We start from the raw sequence: 23,113 nt of genomic DNA, 5'->3' as shown, positions 1-23,113 counted from the left end.
CTTTCCTGTGGATGTAAAATATGGAAAGATCCAGATTTATATATAGATTTATTGTAAACTAGGGGATTATGTTATGTTATGTTGTGTTGTGTTGTGTTGTGTCGTGCCGTATCGTATCATATATCATATTATATCATATTATATTACATCACATCACAACACATCACATCACATCACATCACATCACATCACATCACATCACATCACATCACATCACATCACATCACATCACATCACATCATATCCTATCCTATCCTATCCTATCCTATCCTATCCTATCCTATCATATCATATCATATCACATTATAGTATGGTCTATGATTATACTGCATTAATTTACCTAACAGGTGGTTTTTCTAAATGCTGCACAAAATGCAGACCAACAACATTTTATAGTAATTAGTTTTATTTATTATCATTATTAATTTACATTGAATAAGCTTTATTCAAGTAATAACAAATAGTGAGCGGTAGAGAGAATAGAGATACAATAATGTACAATAGCATCAAATTAAAGAATGATTAAATCAAAATACAAAAAAAATATTAAAACAATAAAATAATAGACATGAAAAATAGAGGAAAAGGACAGATGTTCTGTGTAAAATTCGGTGACAGAAAGGATTTATTTTAATTATTATTATTTTGGATATACTTTAGAAATTCGAGGTAATATTATAACTAATAAGATGTGTTTGATCATTTGGATTTGTGAATATGAAATTGTCCTAATAATTAAAAAATATATATTTTGAAAAAGATAAACCCAGCAATTGCGTTTCTTCATTCGATACATGTTTTATATATGGAAGAGGATTAGGGACACAGAGTATTAATATAAAATATAAATATTTGAGTTCTGACTTTAAACTCAGAATTTGTGACTTTATTCTCAGAATTATGACATTAAAGTCAGAAGCTGGTATTTATACGAGCTATTATCTTTATTTATTTTTATTCATTCCTGCTCTTTATGTCTTGCGATGCATCGTCTTATTTTGTAAAACTTACCGGAAGTACATGATGAGGTCAGCTAACGCGTTCAAAACAAACATGGCGGCTGAGATAACGACAAACCACAATCATAGTTGAGTAACGTTTAAATGTTTTTCTTCGTCTTTCTTGATTTCGCCGTTCGTTTTTACATAATGAATTCTTTTTGCGCAAATAATAATTAAAAACAATTCCGGGTAATTTTTCTGAACCGAGAGAAAAAACTACAAACTATCAAACGGAAGTGTTTGCCTCTCGTTTGAAACCAAACATCCGCTTCTTTAACGCATGTGTTTGTGGTGTTTAGCTCGTCGTTTTAGCCGAGAAGAGATGGATTAAAATGAAAGACAAATCGGTTTGTGGTGATACGAGACGAGGAATGGCTTTCGGCATCGGCTAACACACCGTATGGGGAAAATGTAACGTGTACGTGCGTCGTGCAGAGTGAGTTATTAAGTGAGAAAAACATGGACTTTACCTCGGAGACACCCTGAGAGTGAAGATCGATACGCTACAGAATCATCACAATGGGACTGGTGAACTTTGTCATCTCCACACTAGTAAAATGTCTGGACGTGGCCTGCTTTCTCCTGGACCTGAATTTTGTCCTCGTCCACAGTGTGGTGCAGACTGTGGTGGCTGTAATCACCTTCATCACCAACCTGCCCACCCTCCTCCTCACTTCACTGCTGGAGCTGGCAAACTTCATGGTATTTTGTCTGATGTCCACAGCAGAGGCGACTTCAAACGTGGCCCAGAACACTGTCACTTTGTTGGGCAGTGTGGTTTTGGCTCTGGAGGGGCTGCTGGAGAGCCTGAAGATGATGGGTTATTTGTCCATGCACGTCCTCCTGCGGGGGAAGGAGCACCTTTGTCGAGGTCTGCTGTGGCTGCTGGAGGGTTGTGGCATCGCTGTCAGTCTGGTGGTCTATTTTACAAACACAGTGGTTAACTTTGTGCTCATTGCCACTCAGAATGTTTACCTGGCTGTGGTTGGTTTGTGGCACACAGTGTCCAGCCCACTACAGAAAGTGCTGGAGCTTACACTGACCTCCCTCACCTTTCTCTACAGTAGCCTGGTAGGAACATCTGCTGTCCTGTGGTCGCCCTGCAAGCTCGTTCTGGACTTTATGGTTTCTCTGGCACACATGTTCATCAGTATCTTCATACTGAATATCTATGGTTTCATACTTACTGTCTCTATCGCTCTAACCACCACAGCTTACCTGAACCCAGAGCTTACGCAACATGCTGCTGCACAAATCCTGAACTACATGAATTCATTTCCCGCCCTGCGCAGACTTTATCGCACTCTCTGCCGACTTGTTTCAGCCATGCGTCGTGTGCCACATGTGGTGTATGTTAACACACTACACTTGCAAAGAATACTCCATCGCCTCAATGTACTGGAGAGACGACTTTGGCGACGGCTGTCTCGACTCAGCAGCGAACTCGGCCTGGTGCTGCGAACACACCTCAACAGGAACAGGAACAACAACAACAACAGAGTGCGAGGGGATGGCGATACTGTGGAAGAGCGGCGGGGTCCACCAGATGGAAGAGCAGGCGATGGAGCCCACCAAGAGCTGCGGGACCTCCCCTCCTCTAGCACAGACAGGCCTCTAAAGAAGCTGTCATCTTCAGGTGAAGGTAGTAAACGTCTGCCTGCCGAGGATCTGCTGACTCTACTAAAGGAGCAGGAGGAGAGAAAGAAGTGTGTCATCTGTCAGGACTGTACCAAGACGGTGGTGCTGCTGCCGTGCAGACACCTCTGCTTGTGTAGAGACTGTACCAACATCTTGCTGAGGCAACCTATCTACCAGCAGAACTGCCCACTGTGTCGACACATGATCCTGAACACTATGGATGTTTATCTATGAGGAGCCAGTGGAAGTGGATCTACAGGCTTCTGGAATTAGGGAGCCAAATAACCAATCAGTGTCTATACATAAAGTTTTACCTTTCACTGCAGAAATTGTTTTGTATATGATGTGTTTTTGTAGGCTGTGTTAGAGGATAAGTCTGGTGATACTGTATATATTTCGTGCCGTTGACAAATTGCACATTAATAACATGAATAACAAAGAGCGGTTTAGTCCAGCGCCCAGTACTTTCCTGCCTCTCTTCCCTGACTGTGACACTCAGTCCTGTTTATCCCCAGTAAAGTAAGTATATAATTTTATTCTTTTTAAAAAAAAGACAAATAAAAAAGTAGTTTTTATCAAATTGTACTCAAGCAGGTATAAATGGCCTTTATTACAGACAGTATGATCACTTCTCATATTTATGAATTAATTGGGTTTTGCTGATAATGGAAAAAAAAAATATATATATCACCAGACATAACTTCTAACTGCATTTCATGCACATACCATTTCACATGTACACAGAAATGATGCATGTCAGAAAAGGACGTTACAATACCACTACCAAATAAAAAGTCCCGGGTTAGAGTACTTTCTCATGATCAAAATATCTTCCAGCTCCAGTTTTTGATTAATTACGTAAATGTACTATGTGAAAAAATAAGTGGTGGGGGGAATCTAACCACTTTCCTATTATTTTATGTTACCAACAATGTAAAACAAATTATACAGAACAGCAAATGTTTATGAAGCAAAAAGGGCTAATTAAGGACTAAAATACAGTATATGCAGAGTGAGTGAGTGAAATTGAAAAGAAACTGAAAAATGCTTTTCTAAAAGTATCTTGTTTTTGTTGCTTTTCAAATGTGAATAGATGATGTCCTAAAATCCTGCTCCTCTGTCACTGTGATGCACATGTTTCAATGGTCCTGCATTGCCATGTTGAGTCTCAGGTCTTGTAGCCACGGTAACCAGTCAGTGCCGCCCGCCCCCCCCCCCCATCTCTGATGCTGAAATATTTACCGCTGCTAATGTCTTAAAACTTTGTGCTTTTAAAGGACCAAGCTGTGAATACGAACATTGCATGAGTCTTACAAATGATTCCACACATGTACGTATATCAAAACTATACCACAACTCTTTTTTTATATACTTATGTACATGTTTGTGCTGCACAGAGCCGTGTAAAAGGTTCTCTGTATTTGAGGAAAGTCCTGTATAATATTCCAGGCAGTAATGGTAAAGTACGGCTTTATTACATTTATTAATTCTCTGGGTGGGGCCAATTCCTGTCTTGCATTAGGTTACAGTCACCACCTAACGCATAATCCATAAAAGGTTTTCCATTTCCTTTTGCCATTGTAATAAAACAGATTTATATAAAAGGACCATAAGCTGATAAGGCCTCACAATTTAATTTGCATTTGTTTTTCATTTGTAGCCGAAGTGTTGATATCGATCGGTGTTTAAAAAGTTTAAAGGGCAACATTTAGATTCCATTTACTGTATATTATTTCTGTGGGGAAAATGCTATCTCTCTTGTTTTTGTTTATATAATTTGCATGATTTGGAAAAAAAAATAAAAAATGTCTGCATTGTTTTTGAGCTTCGTAATGCCACTTACTGACATCACTCTGATGCTCAGTGCATTACACGGATGTCATGTGATCTGGATGCCAGTTTTTCTTAAGGTTTAAAGTGTTTCTCGAGACCAGACGCGAGTCATTTCAGAGTACAACGTCTCTCAGGTATCTCTTAACATGCCACTGTTTAGCAGAACTGATCACTGCTCTCATGACCATCATCTGTTGCTGCCTGCAGTGTGTATGACGCCGTTTGAAGACATGAATGTTAAATGCTCTGGCTGCCATATAATGGCAGGTCTTATGTTCATAATAAAAACGACCGTAAGAAGTTCGTCTTTACGTCATTCACCACTAAAACACTTTACACATGTAAATATATACAGTATTTTCTGATAGATTATATATTATATACTTGATGTGGACTTAAAGTAAGGTCAAGATTGGATTTTCTCAGAAAGTCTGAAACAAAAACTGTATGTTTATAAAAAGCTGGGTGCACAGCCAGATAGTGAGAAGCTGTTTACAATGAAGGCCAAATATAGACCCAATATTTTCAAGCACAGATGCCGGTAACACACCAACAGGACTGGAGGAGGATTTCATACCAGGTCAGGTCACTCTCACAGAAACAGACACATTGTATATCAAATACAAAAGTTGTATTATATTTAAAGGGTTGTGATATTAAAATAAAAATCCGGAAACAAAAAAAGACAATGTGTAGAGTTCACAGTGACAATTCAAATGTATTTTTGTTCCAACAATAGTAGCAGTGGTAGCATAATCAGCACTGATTCATCATTAATACAAAGATATCGTCCCAGCCACAGGAGCTGTATGTGTACATCAGAGCTTCAGTCATCCTGCAGTGTGTGTGAGTCCCTGAGACCTTCCTGAGTTCAAGTCCTGAAAATAAAATAACCCTACTGTATTCTGTCAAATTAGTGAATACAAATGCATGTTGAAGCGTGGATTTCACAGACAGTTGAGCGGTCACACCTCACCTCTGCAGCAGAACACAGGGTTCTACAGTAGCACGGCTCCAGTGACAGAGGACAGAAGACCCTCGTTACCACGAGGGGCCACGAGGGACCACTTCCACTCACACGTGAGCGCTGACCAGAGCTCTGTGGTTTGTAAAGCAGCCGAGGTTCATTCCTGTTCCCAGTATTCCCTCTCAAAATATCCCCGCGCTCCATGCTGAACATCTGCTGAGATAAAAGAATGCAGTTTGATGCTATTAATGACACAACATGACATCGTCGGCATCTTTTACTCATCATTCAAACCTCCCCCGATGTAATAATTGTGAGGTTTCTACTAAACACGCTGTTGTCCTGACTGTGAGGTGTTTATGGGTGGGTTGTTAATGAAGATTGGTGTTAACGGAGCAGAGGAAGTCTGAGGTCAGAGGGAAGAGCAGTGAGGAGTAAACCACGCAGAGTTTTACACTCTGGGGGTTTGACCCCTTCGCTGTGACCCTGGTCGTCCTGGTTGGGAGCAGTGTGGGAAAATGTCAACCTCAAGTGCATTTCTATCTGCCTCACTCAGGCTCTATTTTTTGTTTACTCTGTGCCATGATTTCTATATCATATCTATATTATCTTTACGTGTGGGAAAACCTCTTAAAAATACCGAAGATTTGAGTCATCAGAACAGTGATCTTCTGTGCCCCTAATATGTCAGAGATGATGGATCTCTACCCCGCAACACCCTCTGACCCCATGACCTGTGGGAGGCTCTTAAACAATGAACTTCCCTGGAAAGATAAACCACATGAGAGTTTTAGCAAACGTTTCTATTTCTGATATTGACGCGCGTGAAGTGACAGGACCCTCATCACCACAAAGGGGAAAACAATTGTTTGACAGTAATGTAATGAAGTAAAAATGAAGGCATTATTCCTCACAAGTGGTGGCCTTCTACGACAACTCTGCCCACCGGGATGTTTGTTGTAATCAGCACAGCGGTGCAGATTTCCACAGCTGATAATCCTCATCCTTCCATTCTTTAAAGAAAGTGCAGTGCAGAGATGAAAGCTGCTGATGGGGGTCGCGGAGCTGATAAGCAGTTGAACTTTCACCTTTTCAGACCGAGAGAAAAATGAGATGCTCATGAAATGTCCCACTGTTTTCACGCAAAAAGAAACAGGAGCAGGCCTGTGGGAGGAGCTACAAACAGATACTCTGCTACTGAGGGAAGGACATTGGTTCACAAGATTGAATCTGTGATTTAATGAGGTTTTTCTGACTTTGATCAAACTGAACCCAGATCTAAACGGACCAAACTTTCACCTCTTTAACTGGATTCATCACAGATGCAGTCATGTGAATTCAATGTAGTAAAATGGAGATCACCTGTGACTGTCAAGTCAAGCAGTTAAGCAGACTCTAAAAGCAGAACACCACCAAGACTGAGTTTGAGGTTTGTTTGAACAGTTGCTGGTATGCGAGTGGTCAGTGGATCTGAGGGATTGTCCAGGTGTGAGGAAGGAGATATACATATATATATATATATATATATATATACATATATATATATATATATATATATATATATATATAGTATATGGAGGTTGCTTGAGCCGTGGGAGGAGGGTGAGCAGGCAGGAGAGTGACTCGAGGAATTAACTAGGAGGCACAAAGTAAGACTGGTAAGTACAAACAGTGAGTGAGTAACCTGATTATAACCACACTGGAGAGGAAGAAAGTCTGGCAGAGACTGGTTGCTCCTGCGGGTCCTTAATGAGGCTCGGTGCAGGAGCAGGAACCAGAATCCACCCTGGTTGTGTCCAGAGTGTACCCCACCTTTTGCCCTTTGTCAGCTGGGATTGGCACCGAGGGATGAATGGATAGATGGATGGATGGAGATCACCTTGTATTGTCCAACTAGAACACAACAGAAAGGTATACAGTGACAATGACAAACGAGTGTTTTTGATCGCTGCTTAAGTGACAGTTTGAGTGTGTTTGATTACAGTGTGTAGTAAAAAAATAAAAAAATAAAGGTCAATGTTGCATCTCGATCTTAATTCCCTCCAGAGACTGGCCTTTGCATTTCCAATAACCATACATGAAGACAGAGATTCAAAGATTGTGCTCCAGCAGCCAAAGTGAATCTTTGTTCTGTGCAATGTTTTGTTTTCATTTCAGTTGTTGATCATAAAGTCGAGTCCTAAACACAAAATGCTCCCATTTTTGTAGAGATAACCTTACTTTCTGTTTTATACCACCGAGTGCATCTAAACACGGCTGTAAAGGAAGACGTTCATGAACGCCTCGTCCTGAATAATGTGATTCAAAGTCATTTGTGCCACGTTCACCAGAGGCTGCACCCAATGATTCATGTTCGCTGACGATCTGCAGACAGTTCAAAAGTCCATTCATTATTTACAGGTTTTTCAGAGTTTACACACGTTTATGAACAGAGACGAGCACTTTGAGGTCGACTTATTGATCCGTGTGTTGTGCATCTGAGCTGCTTCAAAAAGGTGACTTAATGGCATGCAAACTCTTCCTTCCTTTCGATGATAATGTCAGTTTAGGTTGATAATGCGTTGATAACCTTGTTCTAATCGTGATTTTCCAGGTGGTGGAGAATGATGTGCTCAATTTTCTGCAAAAGCGTTGATATGATCTGACTTTGATGACTTTGATCTGATATAAAATTCATTCCTGCACTCGCCGTGAAGTCATCTCAGGACTCTCAGGACAGTGGACAGCCTCAACTTTACCTGCAGATTCTAATACGCTGATGCAACACTGCCCCCTGCTGGGTGAAGTAGAACCAGCAGCCTGAACTGACCCCCACTGAAGAAATCACAGCAGAAAACAGTTGACGAGAGCATATCTCACTTCTGACTCCAAATACTTGGCAGGACTGTGTTGTAATGTATGTTAATTTCAATTTGAACTTAGAAACATAGCCTCACTGTGAGTGAGGACAGCGAGGACACGTCTTTAATATTGTTTCTCTTAATTTCAAAGATCACACTCTGAAGATTCTGGCGATGCTGTAATGATTTTTAATTAACAGCTTGATGGTGGAGCTGACTTCAGCAGATTAGTTTGACATTTTAGGGAAATTAGCTCTCTTGTGCTGAGAAGATTGATCCCACTCTTGCTGAATTTATTACATAAATCTGCCTCCCGTCGTGTCAATCAGTAAGTAAACTCACTCATTATGTTTTTCTTTTTTCTTTTTTTATCCAAACAAAAACTGGAGTTGTTAAATCTTATTATTTATTCGTTCGTTCAAGTGAGTTCCTTTCTTTCAATGAGTCGAGTGGGAGTCAAACTGGTGACCATCTTGCTGTGAGGCCACAATGCTAGCCACTGTACCACTAAGTGAGCTTTAACTAAGTTATCTTTTTTAAATAAATGAAAGGTGATTTTTTAAGAAGTTTTGATAAATGCTTTGTATTCACGCTGTTTTTCCTTTGACATCAATCCTGCTTGTGAATTTTGTGTGTTTTGAACATTACTCGATGAATGGATCAAAAAGATCAAGATAAAATAATACACATTTCAACCTTTATGCAGGGACGTAAAATATAATCCAACAAAATTCAGTGATAATACCATATGCAGTAAATAAGAATTTAAAGAATAAATAAAATAAATCGTACATTGGGGAATTTTTACTGGGGAATTTGTTTTCTACAATCCTGATGCACACACACTATGATGCACATCTTGCACTTCAGTCTACTTTTGTCTGTTAAAGTGGCATCTTTTGGGTTTTTATGACACAAAACTTATTATCACCTTTTGGAATCCTGCACCTGGCAAATACTCCATATTACAAAAAACCCTAACCCAAATTAACATTAAAACTAAGAAAAAAACTAAACTAAAATTGAAAGAACTAATGAAAAATCCAAATCTATTATTACCTTGACACACACACACACACATACATACTGTATTTTCTCTCTAAACTAAACCCTCCCTGGATCTGAATTTTAATCCAGATGTCTTACCTCACTTTCCTTCGCCCCAAACAAATCTTCACCCAGCGTTTTCAGAGAGTGATGTCACTGTCTGTTTGGCCATCAGCTTCACTTTAGACGCTGTGAACTAATGGAAATAGGTGATTAATGCCAGAGGACGACTGATTAACGCTCTGCTTCTCTCGTTCTGCCCCACAGACACAAAGTTATGGGGTTATGTCTCGAGTCTAAATGGGAAAATAACATTTCCTCCCGTCTGAGGTGGCATATTTGACAGGCACAGGAAGTGCTTGGTGAGCTCTGGTCTGTGTTTACCTTCCTTAAAAAAAGAAAAGAAACACATCAGGAGATATTCAGCTCAGTAAACTGTGAAAATAACACATGTTCTTTTTGATTTAAGCTCCAATATGGGAACATGGGGAGGAGGAGGTGACATTGACCTCAGTGTTGAAATGTGTGCATCAGTCCCGGTGTTTTTAAGTGTTTGGTGAATTCGGCAGAGCAGAGATAAACAGTGTGACTCCTGTGGAAAATTAATATTTTCACGGATTTATTGATTTGGTACAGTGCTCTGCCTTTGGGAATAGAAACTGGAAGAGAGAGAGAGATTTTTATTAATAAAGATGGAATCCTTTTCAAAAAAAACAAAAACAACACATAGAGACACTCACACTTCACTCTCACCTATGGTCAATTTAGAGTGTCCAATTGACCTAATCCAGAATTCTGCATGTTTTTGGACTGTGGGAGGAGACTGGAGAACCATGAAATTCTCAAGAAAAGTGAGAATTGAACAAAAATACCTGAAACTAGTTTGCCTAATTCCGGTTACAAATTGTAACCAGAAGGTCGGTGGTTCAATCCTGGGATGGGCCCCTGAGCAAGGCGCCCAATCCCCCATTGCTCCCCAGGCGTAGATAAGTGCTGCCCACTGATCCGGTGCTTGTGTGAGTTCACTACTGCTGTGTAAAAAGAATTGGTTAAATTCACTGTCAAAATTACTTATTCTAATTCAGTTCTGGGGTTTAAGGAGAACAGAGATGTGAGATGGACAGCAGGGTCTGTGAATGGAGATCATTTACACATATTTCACTTTTTCATTTAGGGCTTTAACTTCAGACTACACCAAGTTCATCAAAAAACACCAGTTGAATAAAGACATCCTAAAATACTCAGCCAGATGTAAATAAACAATGAACCCCAACTAAATAACATCGAAACAGTATTAACACTAATAAATTCACAAATTCACATCCATATTCACACCCTGTCAGCACAGATGCCATCAATTTGGGATTTGAGGGTGATGTAAAAGTCTGAAAAGACATTTCTATTTTCGGTTCAATTCCAGTTTGCAGCAATTTGATTATAATTCCTTTGTGCTTTACCTTAGAATCAAGAATATTTGACATTATTTGTTGTATTTATTGTAATATTGCATTACAATACAGCTGTGCGTATGCAGGCATGTCTTGACAACGTGGCTTAAAACTCTTATTATTAATAGTTGCCCCTCTACAGTATAGAAAATCAAAAAAATATGTACAGTAAGTCACGTGTGTTTTAAAAAAAAACAACAACCCCAAACTGTTTATTTCATGTTCAGTGAGCAGAAGTCAGTGAGACGCAAAGTGCAATAATGATAATAATAATAATAATGATAATAGCGCAACAGCTGTTTTTGGTGGCCTGTTGGCCGGAGTCTGCTGTTTTAACATCTGGAGAACGATTTAACTGTCGCAACGGTTTAAAAACTACAAGTGGAGAATAAACATTACAGCTCAGTGTGTGAACCTCACACTTCACCAGTACAGTATGTGCCATTCAAGTTACATTAACGGGTGTGCGCACACACACACGCACATGTGTCTTTAATAGGCTGTGAGGACAATTTAAAGGGTGGTAGATGGTTAATGTTGGAGTACGAGACTATGGAATGAATGATGTCTAAGTAAAGAGAGACACGTATGTGTGTGTGTGTCACATTACAGCCAATTAACTCCAGAAAGTCTCAATTAGGAGAATAAAAGGAGCATAAAAAACGTGTTTTTGTTCATCACCCGCGGGGAAGCATCACTTTGCGTTGTCTGTTGTCATGTCATGCAAACACCGCAGAGTTTTTCCAGTCAGAGTACACCAGGAAGCCAGTGAAGGTGCTGTCCGTCTTGGTGCTGGAGTAAAAGCCATTGTACTCTGACAGAGCCATCTGGACCCACACCTGATCTCCGGGGACAAGGTGGAGCATGGAGCCGCCCGACAGAGACGCCGGTTTGGGCCAGTTTCCAAAAAACTGGAAATAAGACGCCACGGAGTGTCCGTTCTTCATCAGGTCAAACTGCAGACTGGCTCTGTAAACCGTGGCATGGACGGCGAAGTAGTAAACTCCGGGGACTCTGCAGGTGAAGCGTCCGGTCTCAGGGTTGTAGTCGCCCTGCTCATTCAGCACGATCTTGTTGAAGGAAACTGCGTTGCCAGCAGTGAGCGGTAACGTTTGGCCCTCAGAGACTTTGGCACTGAAGGCTGATTTAGGGGCCACAGCACACTCTCCTGCCTGACCCTTCTCACCCTTTCCTCCCAGGTCGCCTCTGTCACCAGTCAGGCCTCGCACTCCTGTCTCACCTGAGGAAGAGGAGAAGACATTAAAATGCACCACGGAAAAAAAAAAAGAACTAAAATTGTAGTGAAAATGTGTTCATTCAGAGGTGGTTGTTCATGTGTCCTATTACACTTTTAAAACAGCATCTTTTGCTGGGATTTTATGGCACAATACAGATTATCTTTTTGAATGTTGCACCTGGCATATACTCCATATGACAAAAAACTCAAACTAACACTAAAACTAAAAAAAAAAAAAACACTCTAAAAACTAATTCAAAACAAACACATTTTAAAAACAAAAAGTCAAAACTAAATAAAAACTAAAACTAATGAATAATCACCCTGACACACACACACACACACACACACAGGTTTGCACAGCTATTCTTCTGGGACACTGAGGTGTCTTTAAGGCAGGAAATGTCCCCAAGAGCAACGAATATAAGTACACACATACATACAAACACACATACACACACACACACACTGTTTTGTACAACATTCTTAGTGAAGACACACAGACATACAGCTACAACCCAATTTTAACCCTGAAAAAGTACTTTAAAATTGTAAGGCCCCTTACATGGTCAAAATGTCCCACAAAGATTTGAATCAAAATGTGTCCTCACAACCTACTACAAACATGTACACACACACACACACACACACACACACACACACTTTGTGTAATTACAAAAGACTACCTGGAACTCCTCCGTCCCCTTTCTGTCCCTTCTCCCCCGGAGCAGCATCTCTCCCGTCCCTCCCGTCTCTCCCTGGCTGACCTAGACTTCCATGAACTCCAGGAGAGCCCGGTATTCCAGGCTGACCAGTGCACAGACTGGGAGGGATCTTGTTGTCCTCTAACTGGTGGGAAAGGTGGACGACGTGCAGGACGAGGAGGAGGAGGAGGGCGTGCGACAAAAATAACAGCCTGAGTGAGCTCATTGCAGTGTCACAGCTGAGAGACAAAAAAAAAAAAAGACATGTTTCATGTTTTAGACTCAGATAAAGGAACGTTGCAGTTTAAAAAAACAGGTTAGTGCCGGAGTAACAAAGGGAGTGTAAAGTGGACCACACATAACATGTGCACAATCAACATCGAGCGGAATCAAACATTATGGGATTACAAACACTCGGAGAGGACATATAATTATGACTTTGAAGCACGTGAATGTAAACGCACGTAATTGAAGGGCTTACATGCAACTATTTTGTATAAATTGTCTCGTTACAAGCTCATTTGCGATTACTACTGTAGCAGAAAGACGTCCATGAGACAAGTAATATTGTCCCAAAACTGTCCCGTTCGTTTGGACAAATTAAAAAAAGGAAAAAAACACACAACACATACTTTTCTAAATCATTCGACCACAATGTCAAAATGTTATTTGTTTATCGGTTTGGACAAAAACAAAGTGAGAATAAAACACATTTGCTAGACTAGGGTTGCAGCTAGTAAGTCATGTGGATCAGTGGGAAGATAACATACCACAGCATCCCACATTACTGAAGTAGGATTATCACATTTTAGTTCAGCACATGCACATGTGAGGTGTTTGAAAAGTAGAACTGGGTTGAGATTTGACTGGAACAGCATATGCATCACACATTTGACCTGGTGATTCCGCTTCTGCAAATAACTGAGCCTCAGTCATGACACTGAGAACATCATGGTCTGATTTAGGCAAGACATGTGGAAGGAAGTGACTAAAAAAGGAGGGGAAAACTCCCAGAGATGTCAGGTCCCTCTGTTTCGTTCTTGCAGAGAGTTAAATCTTAAATCGTCCTAAAGTCCTTGTATGTTTTGTGTTTTCGTCTTTTCGAAACCATTGGTTTCACTATCAGCCTGTAGAGCAGGACAAGCATCCATGTAGACGCATGAACTGCACTGATGAACTGAACAGACTTCACTTTGGCTTCCTCCTCGTGCCCAACTTATTAAAAAAAAAGAAAGAAGAAAAGACGTGTCTGTCGTCTACCTGCAGGTCTCCTAATTACCGAGAGATTACTGTAGTCTGCGTCCACAACAGCTGTGGGAAGAGAGAGACGAAGACAGACAGAATAGCAAAAGAGAGGAGGGAGGAGAGTGAAGTGAATGTCAGAATTCCTGGCAGACGAGGAGCACAGACAAGAGGACAAATACCGGAGAGACTGAACAGCTGTCTGCCTCCCTCGCCCGCAGATGATTCAAAACATGAACGTTCTCAGAAACGCTGCCGTTATTAAGCTAATTACATGTTTAATATTTTAAAATCGAGGCACGCAGACAAGTTAAACACACTCTTTATGATACTGTATTTGTTGTCAGATGAAATCCAGAGTTATGAATCATATTTAATCAAAACCACCGAAATGGAGCCTTGGATGGTTTGTTTCAGTGCAGTCTCTTGGATTCATCTGTGTTTGTGTTTTACAGACTGTTTTTTTTTTTTTTTTTTTTAAGGATCTGATCTCAGTGTAAGACCTTGGCAGCCATTTTGGAAAAGTTTGGCATGTGGCCTTATGACCAGCTGGAGAGAATCAGTGTTATTCACATTTACTGTAACTTGTTATCAGCAAAGCAAAAAATGCATTTATCCAATCTAACAATGGGCAATTTACACTTCTTAACATTTCAGTTGTACCACACATGGAGGTTTTGTTACTTTATTTTGCACCCACTGAGATTAATTTGACACTGTTTTACATATTTATACCTAAAATATAACAAACTATGATGCATAGCTACTGTGTACAGAAGAGAAGTTAGTTGTACACTATAGCTTCATGACACTCACTAAATGTTGAATAATAAGTTATTTTAATTCTTTTGCTTCTATTATAACACGTGTTTTAATAAGATTATAACGGAAGTAAACGGTCAGAATCTTTGTTCTTTGCCTATAAATGTTCAAAATGATCAAATACAGAAATGTAGTTCTTGTGCCAGTACAGTTGTATCAAAACACTGGAGAGCAGCTTAGGTTGACAAAGTCAATACAGAGTCAAATAAAAAAAAATGATAAAACGTGACTTACAAGCTTACGATCCAGTGATGTCTTGGAGGATGTGCCTCTGCAACTGTCTGTCTCTGATGTTCCCGAGTACCCGAGGAGAATCCAGTCAAAGTTTTTTCCTCCCAACCAGAGAGTAAAAAACTGAAGAGAGAAATGGTCGTGAAAGCCAATTAGAGTCTGGGGTGGGTGGGCTGAGAGAGAGGGAGAGGGAGAGAGAGAGAGAGAGAGAGAGGGAGGGAGGGAGAGGGAGGGAGGGAGGGAGAGAGGATACAGAGGAAAATATGTGACGATAATCAACAGAGAAAAAAAAGTGACAAAAGTCAGAATGAAGGGAGGGGTGTGGTTTGGGGGATGATAAATGGGGGAGTGTTTGGTTGCATAACAGTGTTTGAGGAAAGTGTCCAGCACAGATCCACAGAGTTCACAGAGCTGTGGTCAGAAAAGACGGGGGAAAAAAAAAGAAAAGAAAGAAAATAAAGTCAAATGCCAACACAATGAACTGCGGCTGAAAAACGAGCCAAACTGCTCACTTTATTACTGTGAAGAGATGGAAAGGATAAGACAGACGGACAGAGAGAGAGAGACACTTACTGTGGGATTTGTCTTCTCTATTCTGTGATTTTTGTTCATTATTAATTGGATTTGATTGGCTCCGACAACATAACATACAGTGCAAGGCACTTTACATGGTCAGGTCAAGACGAAACAACCAAAATGAGCAAGCACTTGGCAACAGTGGAGACGCTTATATTCTATTTTTATGATGTAATGTCTTTTATATGTCATTTTGCAGGCCAACCTTGACAAAGAGGAGGAGGACGATGATCTGCGTCCAACATGAAGCAGTTTGAAATGTTCAGCTTCCAGTTTAAGTAAGACTCTAAATCCCCTTCTGATTGTTATCCTCAGAGCCAGAGTCAGTGAAATCTAACAGTCCTAAATCATTAAAGCATGATGGAAACTGAGCTGGAACTGTTTTTCGGAGCTCCCTTCAACAGTGTTACACTATTCATCCTTGACCCTGCTTCGCCTCATCACTGTTGACTCTCTACGCTCTGCTATTCCCTCCGTCAACAGTGAGTCCATTCTCTTTCATCCAAGGAGGAATCTCGTCTCTTTCCGCACTGACCAGGTAGACGATGCCAGTAAATGAAATGACACACTTAACTAGTTCATCACCCACTCATGTGATTACAACTGTACCTTACAATGTTTTTACAAGTCTCTTATGAATACCATGTTATGATTAATTCATGTTGATTTAGATGGGACAGTGAACGTACAATAAATACACAAAAAAGACATACAAACATAGAAACAAAAAACAGTGTCATACAATATGTAGTATATGTAGTATAAATGTAATTAAATAGTGCTTTTTTTAAATCATAAAGTGCATCCTTTTTTTCATGCCTATTTTTCATGCGGCGTATTCTAATGTTTGCATTGTCAGTTGCTATTTATCTATGTTTTAAGCGGTTTCTTGAAGCCACAGGAAACGTATTCCAACTCATGCATCCTTTGACACAAGATAAAACATTCTGTGCAAAAGTGGATTTTCTGGAGGCTGACCTGGTGTAAGTTTAGCTATTTTTGCAGCCAGGGGTGGTGTCAAAGTCAAGTTATGTGACCCTAATGTTCCGCCTGTGATAACTGGCTAGTTAATTCAAGATATGCCTTTTACATAAAGCCTATATATGTTTTCCTGTTTTGGCCAAACGTTGCTCATAAAGCTGAGCCACAGTTGATGCAGAAAACCAGTGTGAACACTTTAAAAAAAGGCCACCAATTATCAACCAATGGCGTAAGATAATAATTAAAACACTCGAGTAATCACTTGGACAAAATGAATGCATGCTTGTGAACATAAACACTCACCCCTCTACTTCAAGCATGAAGTATTTTGGCTCAACGTGGACTTGTCGTGTCTCACTGAGAGCAAAGGGCGAAACAGCTCGGTCTCCACAAGAGTCTGCTTTGTGTTTTAACAATAAAACACCGGTCTTACAGGATGTAGTGACTCGGGCAGTGGGGTGTCGGCAGCCAATGGAGGCGTTTCAGCGGACTCCTGTGGAGGCACCGAGCTGTAACTGAGAGAGACAGCTGAGTTAAGACATGTTTTTAATGAGCAGCACCAGGTACAGTACATTCTCTGTCTGACGCTCTGTCATTTCCTGTAATAATGCGTAAAGTGCAAGAAGTGCAGAGGATTTATGAGTTAATTAGGACCAGAGCTGTTCAGATTCATTTGTAATGGGGGTTGTGGTGAAGTTAAAGCAAGAAAAGGTACTAACTGAGTAACACTGTGATTTGAGTGGATTACAGATTCAATCAAAACAGATATAAAACCATTATCCTGTGCTCAGACACTCTGTGAACACACTTTCTGTGCTTCTTTAAATAACTTAAGTGTGATTTCCCAGAACATCTGGTCTTGGTGGGGAAAAAAAAAAAAAAAATCTGTTTTGAACATTTTACAGTGCCCAAAGATAACTGCCTCGGCCAATGGAAAACCCCACTGCATGGGTGTTTTAAAGATTTACTCTTGCTCTTGGAAGAAAACAGTCTCTCCTTAAAGGTCAAATAATAAAAGAAAACATCGACAAAAATACACTCTCCCAACCACACAATGATCCAGTCATGAAACATGACAGAGTAAAGGAGACATGTTTATTATTTAAACTATCACTTAAATAAAAAAGTGCATAGAAAATAAACATGATTAGAAACTTTTCTTTTTACACGTATGTACAACTTTGTTTCCTAATTATACATTCAACCAAGTTTGTGGTTTATTCTCACTGTGGTGGGTTTTTTTTCCTTCATTTCGTTGATGTGTATTATTGAAAACACTGTTTAAAAAAAAACAAAACCAAAAAAAACCCGGGAGAAAAGTGTGACTGTGGAACTCATGGATACTGTTATTACAGCGAGCAGGAGGAGGAATATTGATAAGACAAAGGTATATTCAAGGCATAAGAAAGCTAGCCCCCACCGCTCCCTCTATGACACCACATCCCATCATCGGCTGAAGACTTCTATACACAAGAAACAAGTACAAAAATTACAAATACATAATATTATTAAGTATTTGTCCAACCTTTCCCAAACCTTGACACGTGAAAGAAAAATTCCCGGTGGATGCTGCCCAAAAAATAAATAAATTAACTGTTTGAACATCAGCATTATGACTTTCTATAGAAACAGTACATGATAAGTACAACCAAAGCTTTAGAGGAGAGACGGTGAGAGAGCGAGAGAGAGAGGAAGAGGTGGTCAGGGAGACATGACATGGTGCCATCTTTCAAACCCCTGATCAGTCTCCACAAACTACACTCTTCATTTATACCACATCAATTAAGTCGTCTTGAAAAAAAAAAAAAGACCCTGTTAAAACGCACAAAGGAAAATCGGGAAAAACATTCACTACAACAACCAGTTGAGGGTGGGGGGGAACAAACGAATGATGAAGAAAAAGAAAAAAAAAGCTGACCTCAAGAAGTTTACAACCACATTAACACGGGTACATTTCTCATCACATAAAAAAGAAAAGAAAAGGAGAAGGAGCGTTCGCTGGTGAGGGAACGCTCACAGACACAGCAAAAGTTGGAACTGGATATCAATATACAAAAGAATGATGCACATTAGTTTAATCTGATAGTACTGTAACACAAAACCTTTATAGAGTACACGGAAACATTGCTATTAACCATTTTAAATCTGCTGTTTTGCTACTGTAACTAAGTTTGACTGTCCATTCCATATATTGTATATATACTAAAGTACAAGAAATTACTATGTATGTTTCTGTATATTATTGTTATGTATTTATACTATAATTACAGATAATGACAGAGAGAAGGGCCACTGGTGTGGCACGGTTAAAAAAAATGAAGTCCAAAGAAACAACGGAGACAATTTTCCTTATTGTATATTGGTGTGAAAATTGAAATCGGTGGACTTATCGTTCACGGTGGGTCTCGAGAAGTGAGTCGAAGTAGACAGAGCCCTTGGCACCGGGGGAAATGTTTCACCGCCGATGCTAGTGTGAACTGTTGAGTTAACTCAGTAAGAACCGGTCGTCCTGCAGACAGACAGAAATGCCACTGCTGTTCACATGTCAGTATTATTACCAGTGCTGAAATAAAAACGGCTGTTGCCCAGTTTGAGGTCACACCTGCACATCCTCCCTCTCATCTACCAAGGCTGCCGACGCAAGAAGTGAAAACAAATGCGGATGACAAAGTATCGACATCATCACAGAGTCTAGGTGACGCGGAGGAGGAATTTACATTCATTGTTGACCTTAGCAGCAGAACCCAGCGAGCCCAGTGTAGCTGCAGCTGTACAAGCGCGAGGCCGACGCCCGTCTGTGCCGACAGAGACACAGACAAGACCTGATCTTGAGGGTCTAAATGGAGAAGCACAGCCAAGGCTTGTACAGACTGCACCTTCAGGAAGGAGAGGGCCGCTGGTGTGGTCCCTGCCTTCACTTTGTTGTAAAAAAACAAACAAACACACAAACAAACAAAACAAAAAAAAGTCAAGTGCACTTCGCTAGAGCCTCAAACACCATTTTCAGGAGTCAAGAGACCAAGTTTAAGTCGACTTGCTAGGGTCTAACACACACACACACACACACACACACAAACGCTGAGTTTTCTATGTGTGCTTGTGGTTCCAGCACTGGTGTCGCGTCATCTGTCGGGAGACAGTACGGAGATTTCCTATGTGCCTGTGTCACAACTTAAGTGCAAACAATGTGTGGGTCTCGTGGGTCTCTCTTTTTTTTTTTTTTTGTTTCAGTTGACAACAACAGAGGGCAGTGTGGGACAAACTGCTGATGGCCTTCGGGTGATAAAGTCAGTGTGAAAGGCAGGAAAACAATAAATGAAAATTTTTTTGCAGGACCAGTCTTTTTAAAACAGTCCAATTAAATACTCGCTCCAGCACATGAAGGCTTGTAAAAGAGAAGCGGCATGCTCATTTACAACTAAGGCAAACCACGAGGAGATAAACCAGGAGGACAAAAACTGATCAACAAATGCTGGTGAGCGCCGCGTGGTCACCAAATAAACAGATTGGCTCCACAGGGATATGTCGAATGATGTTGGTAGCTCAAAATAAAAGCACCTCTAAACTACAGACCGCACGGGGACAAAACACTTAAAACTGACAGGACTCTGGTTGGATTTTACACATGTGAATACTCTGTTTAAAAGCCAGTCGGCTCCAAGTCTGCCAACCAACGGGTTTATTAGCGACAACGCTGCCTGGTAGCAGTCTGTGAGTGGACTTGATTCTCTGTGTGGTGTGGTGTGGAGACAATAAGGCTGGAGAGAGGATATATCTGCTATGGATCGTCAATCTAAACTCTCTCAAGTGCATAATAGAAGTTCATATAACTGCCACACTGCCAGCTACGACTGGAACAACGGAAAAACATGTCAGCTCTGACCAATCAGCCTGGGATGGATAAAGAGCTACTGGTGGACTGATCTAAGAGGGGACCAAGCCGCAGACAAGCGTCAGTCTTTGGAATCAAAGAAAACATTCGAGCTACAAATTAAAAAAGAAAGGTAAAATTACAACAGAAACAACTTTGAAAAGGCAGTAGAATACAAAACATAGAGACCGAGCATTAGTGTCTGTAAACCTCTATTTCCTACAAAATAGCAATAAAATAAATACGTTTCTTTTAAAAATATAAATACCATCATTAAGTGCTATTCACTAGTGAGTGCTTTTAAGTCTTTTGGTAGAAAAATATACATTATTTACATTTGTTTTTTTTAAAAGCAAGCACATTACTTCCCTGCCCACAATAAAAAGACAAGATAATAGACAAAACTTGAAAAGACTTTACAAATCAAAAAAGCATTTTTCCATAGTAATGTTACCACAACAGGCCAAAAAGGAAACAAGTGGTGAGAAATTTCAATTCAAGAGTGCGATGTTTGGTTCTCTTTGCTGCTGTAATTTGGAACGTGATTCAAAAGTCTGAGCTTATGCAATTACCAAAAACAAGTCTCGATATAAACAACAGCATGCACAAACTTGCAACACGTCTGTCTGCATGTTCCTCTGAGATCCATGGCTGTTTGTCGATGACAGCCCCAAAAATGTGTTATAAATACGTCTACTAAAGCACATCAGCAGGGTTTTACAGTCCCTTGGCTGTCAGTCCACCAGCATCTCTAGCTGCCTCACTCTCTCAGGCCAGAGGCTTAATCCCATCGACATGTTTTTGTAGCTAACAAGCTGTCAGATTAACCTTAGTTAACCTTAAGTACAAAGCATCAACTTCAGCTATCACCCTTTACACGTAGACCCAAAAATAACTTTTTTTTTTCTGAACAAATTAACATTTCTATGCCCTGCATTTTTTTCTCCTCTCTTTCCTCCTGTGGCCACAGCTCCTCCTAGTGTTTCCATCTGTACAGCACTAATTGGGGCCCGAGCAGCTCCTATTTACAGTGTTGAATGTACATACACTACAAGCTTTGCAAAATATCCCATTAAGGTAAAGGTTTCAGTAAAGAACAATGGCTCTGAGGCATCGAGGGACATCCACACAGGAAGATGTGCATTGACAACAGCTGACACTGAGGTTCAAATACAAACAAATTCAAAGAAGTCTAATTTTTCTTTCTAGTTAACTTACTGTTCCTAGTCCCTTTAACAAATTGCACTTTGGTGTAAAATGGAACCAAGATCTTTGTTTTGTTTGCTGCTATAATAAAATCTCAGCATTTATGGACAATAACATAGTTCTAGAAAATTAAAGAGGATGGGCCAATGTAAAAATAATAGTGGGGCAATTGTATAATCCAAATGCAAATCAAATAAAATTGTAATTTAATATTGTGAAGGTTCAAACTGTTTCATACCTCACCTCTAAAAGGTAAAACTTCCCATGCCAAATGTAATAAAAGGAGGCACAATATGTTGGAATTTCTACTAACGGCTCCGTCCGCTAAAATCGCCTTTTCTGCATATACAGTATGACCCACAATGCATCTGCCGTATTCTGCAGCAGCAGCATATGCACTTACAGACCTTGTGTGCTGTTGGCAGCTGTGGTCCTACATGAACCAGATTCAGGAGGCTAGAGTCACGGCAAAAGCCCCAGCAGGGGGCGTGCTTTGAACACGTGGCCCTAACTGTTCAACAGACCTCCAGTCCCTTTTTCCAACTGTTGAAAAGCTGCAGGCATCAGTTGAGGAACTTTCGACACTTCTTGGCGCCACAGTTGCACGGCAGCTTGTTGGTGGCGTCCTCGATAGGGAACTTGTAGTCATAGGTGAGTTCCTCTCCACAGTAGATGCGGCGGGAAGCAAAGATGACGATGTGCTTCTGGCCGTCCACGGTGATGACCCGAGAGTAGCAGTTGGGCTCACAGGAGTGGTTGATGAAGCGGGCGGCGTTGCCATGCACTGTGGCGTCGACCACCTCGTAGTCGTCAATGCGAAACATGTAACAGCCAATACCCTGTGAGGAGAGAAAAGACATCTATGAATCTTATCTATGAAGTTCTCAATACACAAGAAACTTGTCTCTTGTGTATATTGTCTTGGGTTTTCTCGGAAAGCAAAACTCTCAGCCAAGGCTGCTTAGTTTCCCACGATGTCAAAACACTCTCCAATTTTACAAGGTTAACAAATGTTTGTTTGTTTTTTAAATCCTGAATACAGATATGAATCACTCATTCACCCATTCCCAGAAATAATCATCGAAATCCGTCCTTTACTTTTTGAGTTACTCTGCTCACAGGCACAAAAACAGACAAAATAAAAGTTGTGATTGCACCTATTGCATTAACTCCAGGTTGTGATTGTGTGGATATATTAAGAGGAAGTCAACCTAACCTTCTTGATTGAGGTATTAACTTTTAAACTCAAACTTCATTCCCCCACACCTCACCTTTCCATCATAATATTTCTCCTGTTTGTCAGTGAGGATAGAACGAATGACATTTCCAGAGTATTCAATCACCATCTCCCCAACGTCAATAGTTTTCTTGCAGAACAGCCCTCGGCCATGAATGGGAGACCTGCAGAGGGATACAATAAATAACAGTAATGTTACTTAAGTCTGAGTATGAAGATCCAGATACAATTC

General features: G+C 40.4%; 3 protein-coding genes across 5 annotated transcripts in view; 1 reads left to right on the top strand and 2 right to left on the bottom strand.

Annotated features, from left to right (window-relative positions):
* Positions 1 to 1,012: 1,012 nt before the first annotated feature.
* rnf26 (ring finger protein 26) lies at positions 1,013 to 4,458 on the top strand. The gene has a single exon (XM_058634803.1). It carries the CDS (start codon positions 1,521 to 1,523, stop codon positions 2,871 to 2,873), a length of 1,353 nt encoding a protein of 450 aa, XP_058490786.1. The 5' UTR covers positions 1,013 to 1,520; the 3' UTR covers positions 2,874 to 4,458.
* Positions 4,459 to 10,954: 6,496 nt separating this feature from the next.
* Positions 10,955 to 15,170, bottom strand: c1qtnf5 (C1q and TNF related 5). Of its 2 annotated transcripts, XM_058633232.1 has the most exons (4): positions 15,014 to 15,155; positions 13,976 to 14,026; positions 12,698 to 12,954; positions 10,955 to 12,014 (listed from the first exon to the last, which is right to left on the bottom strand). In XM_058633232.1, exons 3-4 carry the CDS (start codon positions 12,939 to 12,941, stop codon positions 11,494 to 11,496), a joined length of 765 nt encoding a protein of 254 aa, XP_058489215.1. In that variant the 5' UTR covers positions 12,942 to 12,954; positions 13,976 to 14,026; positions 15,014 to 15,155; the 3' UTR covers positions 10,955 to 11,493. The 2 variants fall into 2 exon arrangements, with proteins under 2 accessions (XP_058489215.1, XP_058489214.1); XM_058633231.1 differs by lacking the exon at positions 13,976 to 14,026 and having other exon boundaries at positions 15,014 to 15,170.
* Positions 15,171 to 17,643: 2,473 nt separating this feature from the next.
* The window catches only part of kmt2a (lysine (K)-specific methyltransferase 2A), a 37,675-nt gene continuing 32,205 nt past the window's right edge, over positions 17,644 to 23,113 (bottom strand). For both annotated transcript variants that reach the window (XM_058634511.1, XM_058634512.1), the window contains exons 33-34: positions 22,916 to 23,045; positions 17,644 to 22,483 (exon numbers count right to left, since the gene is read on the bottom strand). In XM_058634511.1, coding sequence (XP_058490494.1) covers positions 22,208 to 22,483; positions 22,916 to 23,045 — 406 coding nt within the window. In that variant the 3' untranslated portion in view covers positions 17,644 to 22,207. The remainder of the gene's footprint in view (positions 22,484 to 22,915; positions 23,046 to 23,113) is intronic.

This window comes from Solea solea, chromosome 7 (assembly GCF_958295425.1).
Source record: "Solea solea chromosome 7, fSolSol10.1, whole genome shotgun sequence".
NCBI lineage: Eukaryota > Metazoa > Chordata > Actinopteri > Pleuronectiformes > Soleidae > Solea > Solea solea.
The sequence above is the reverse complement of the archived record's forward strand: the minus strand, read 5'-3'. Positions and strand labels throughout refer to the sequence as shown.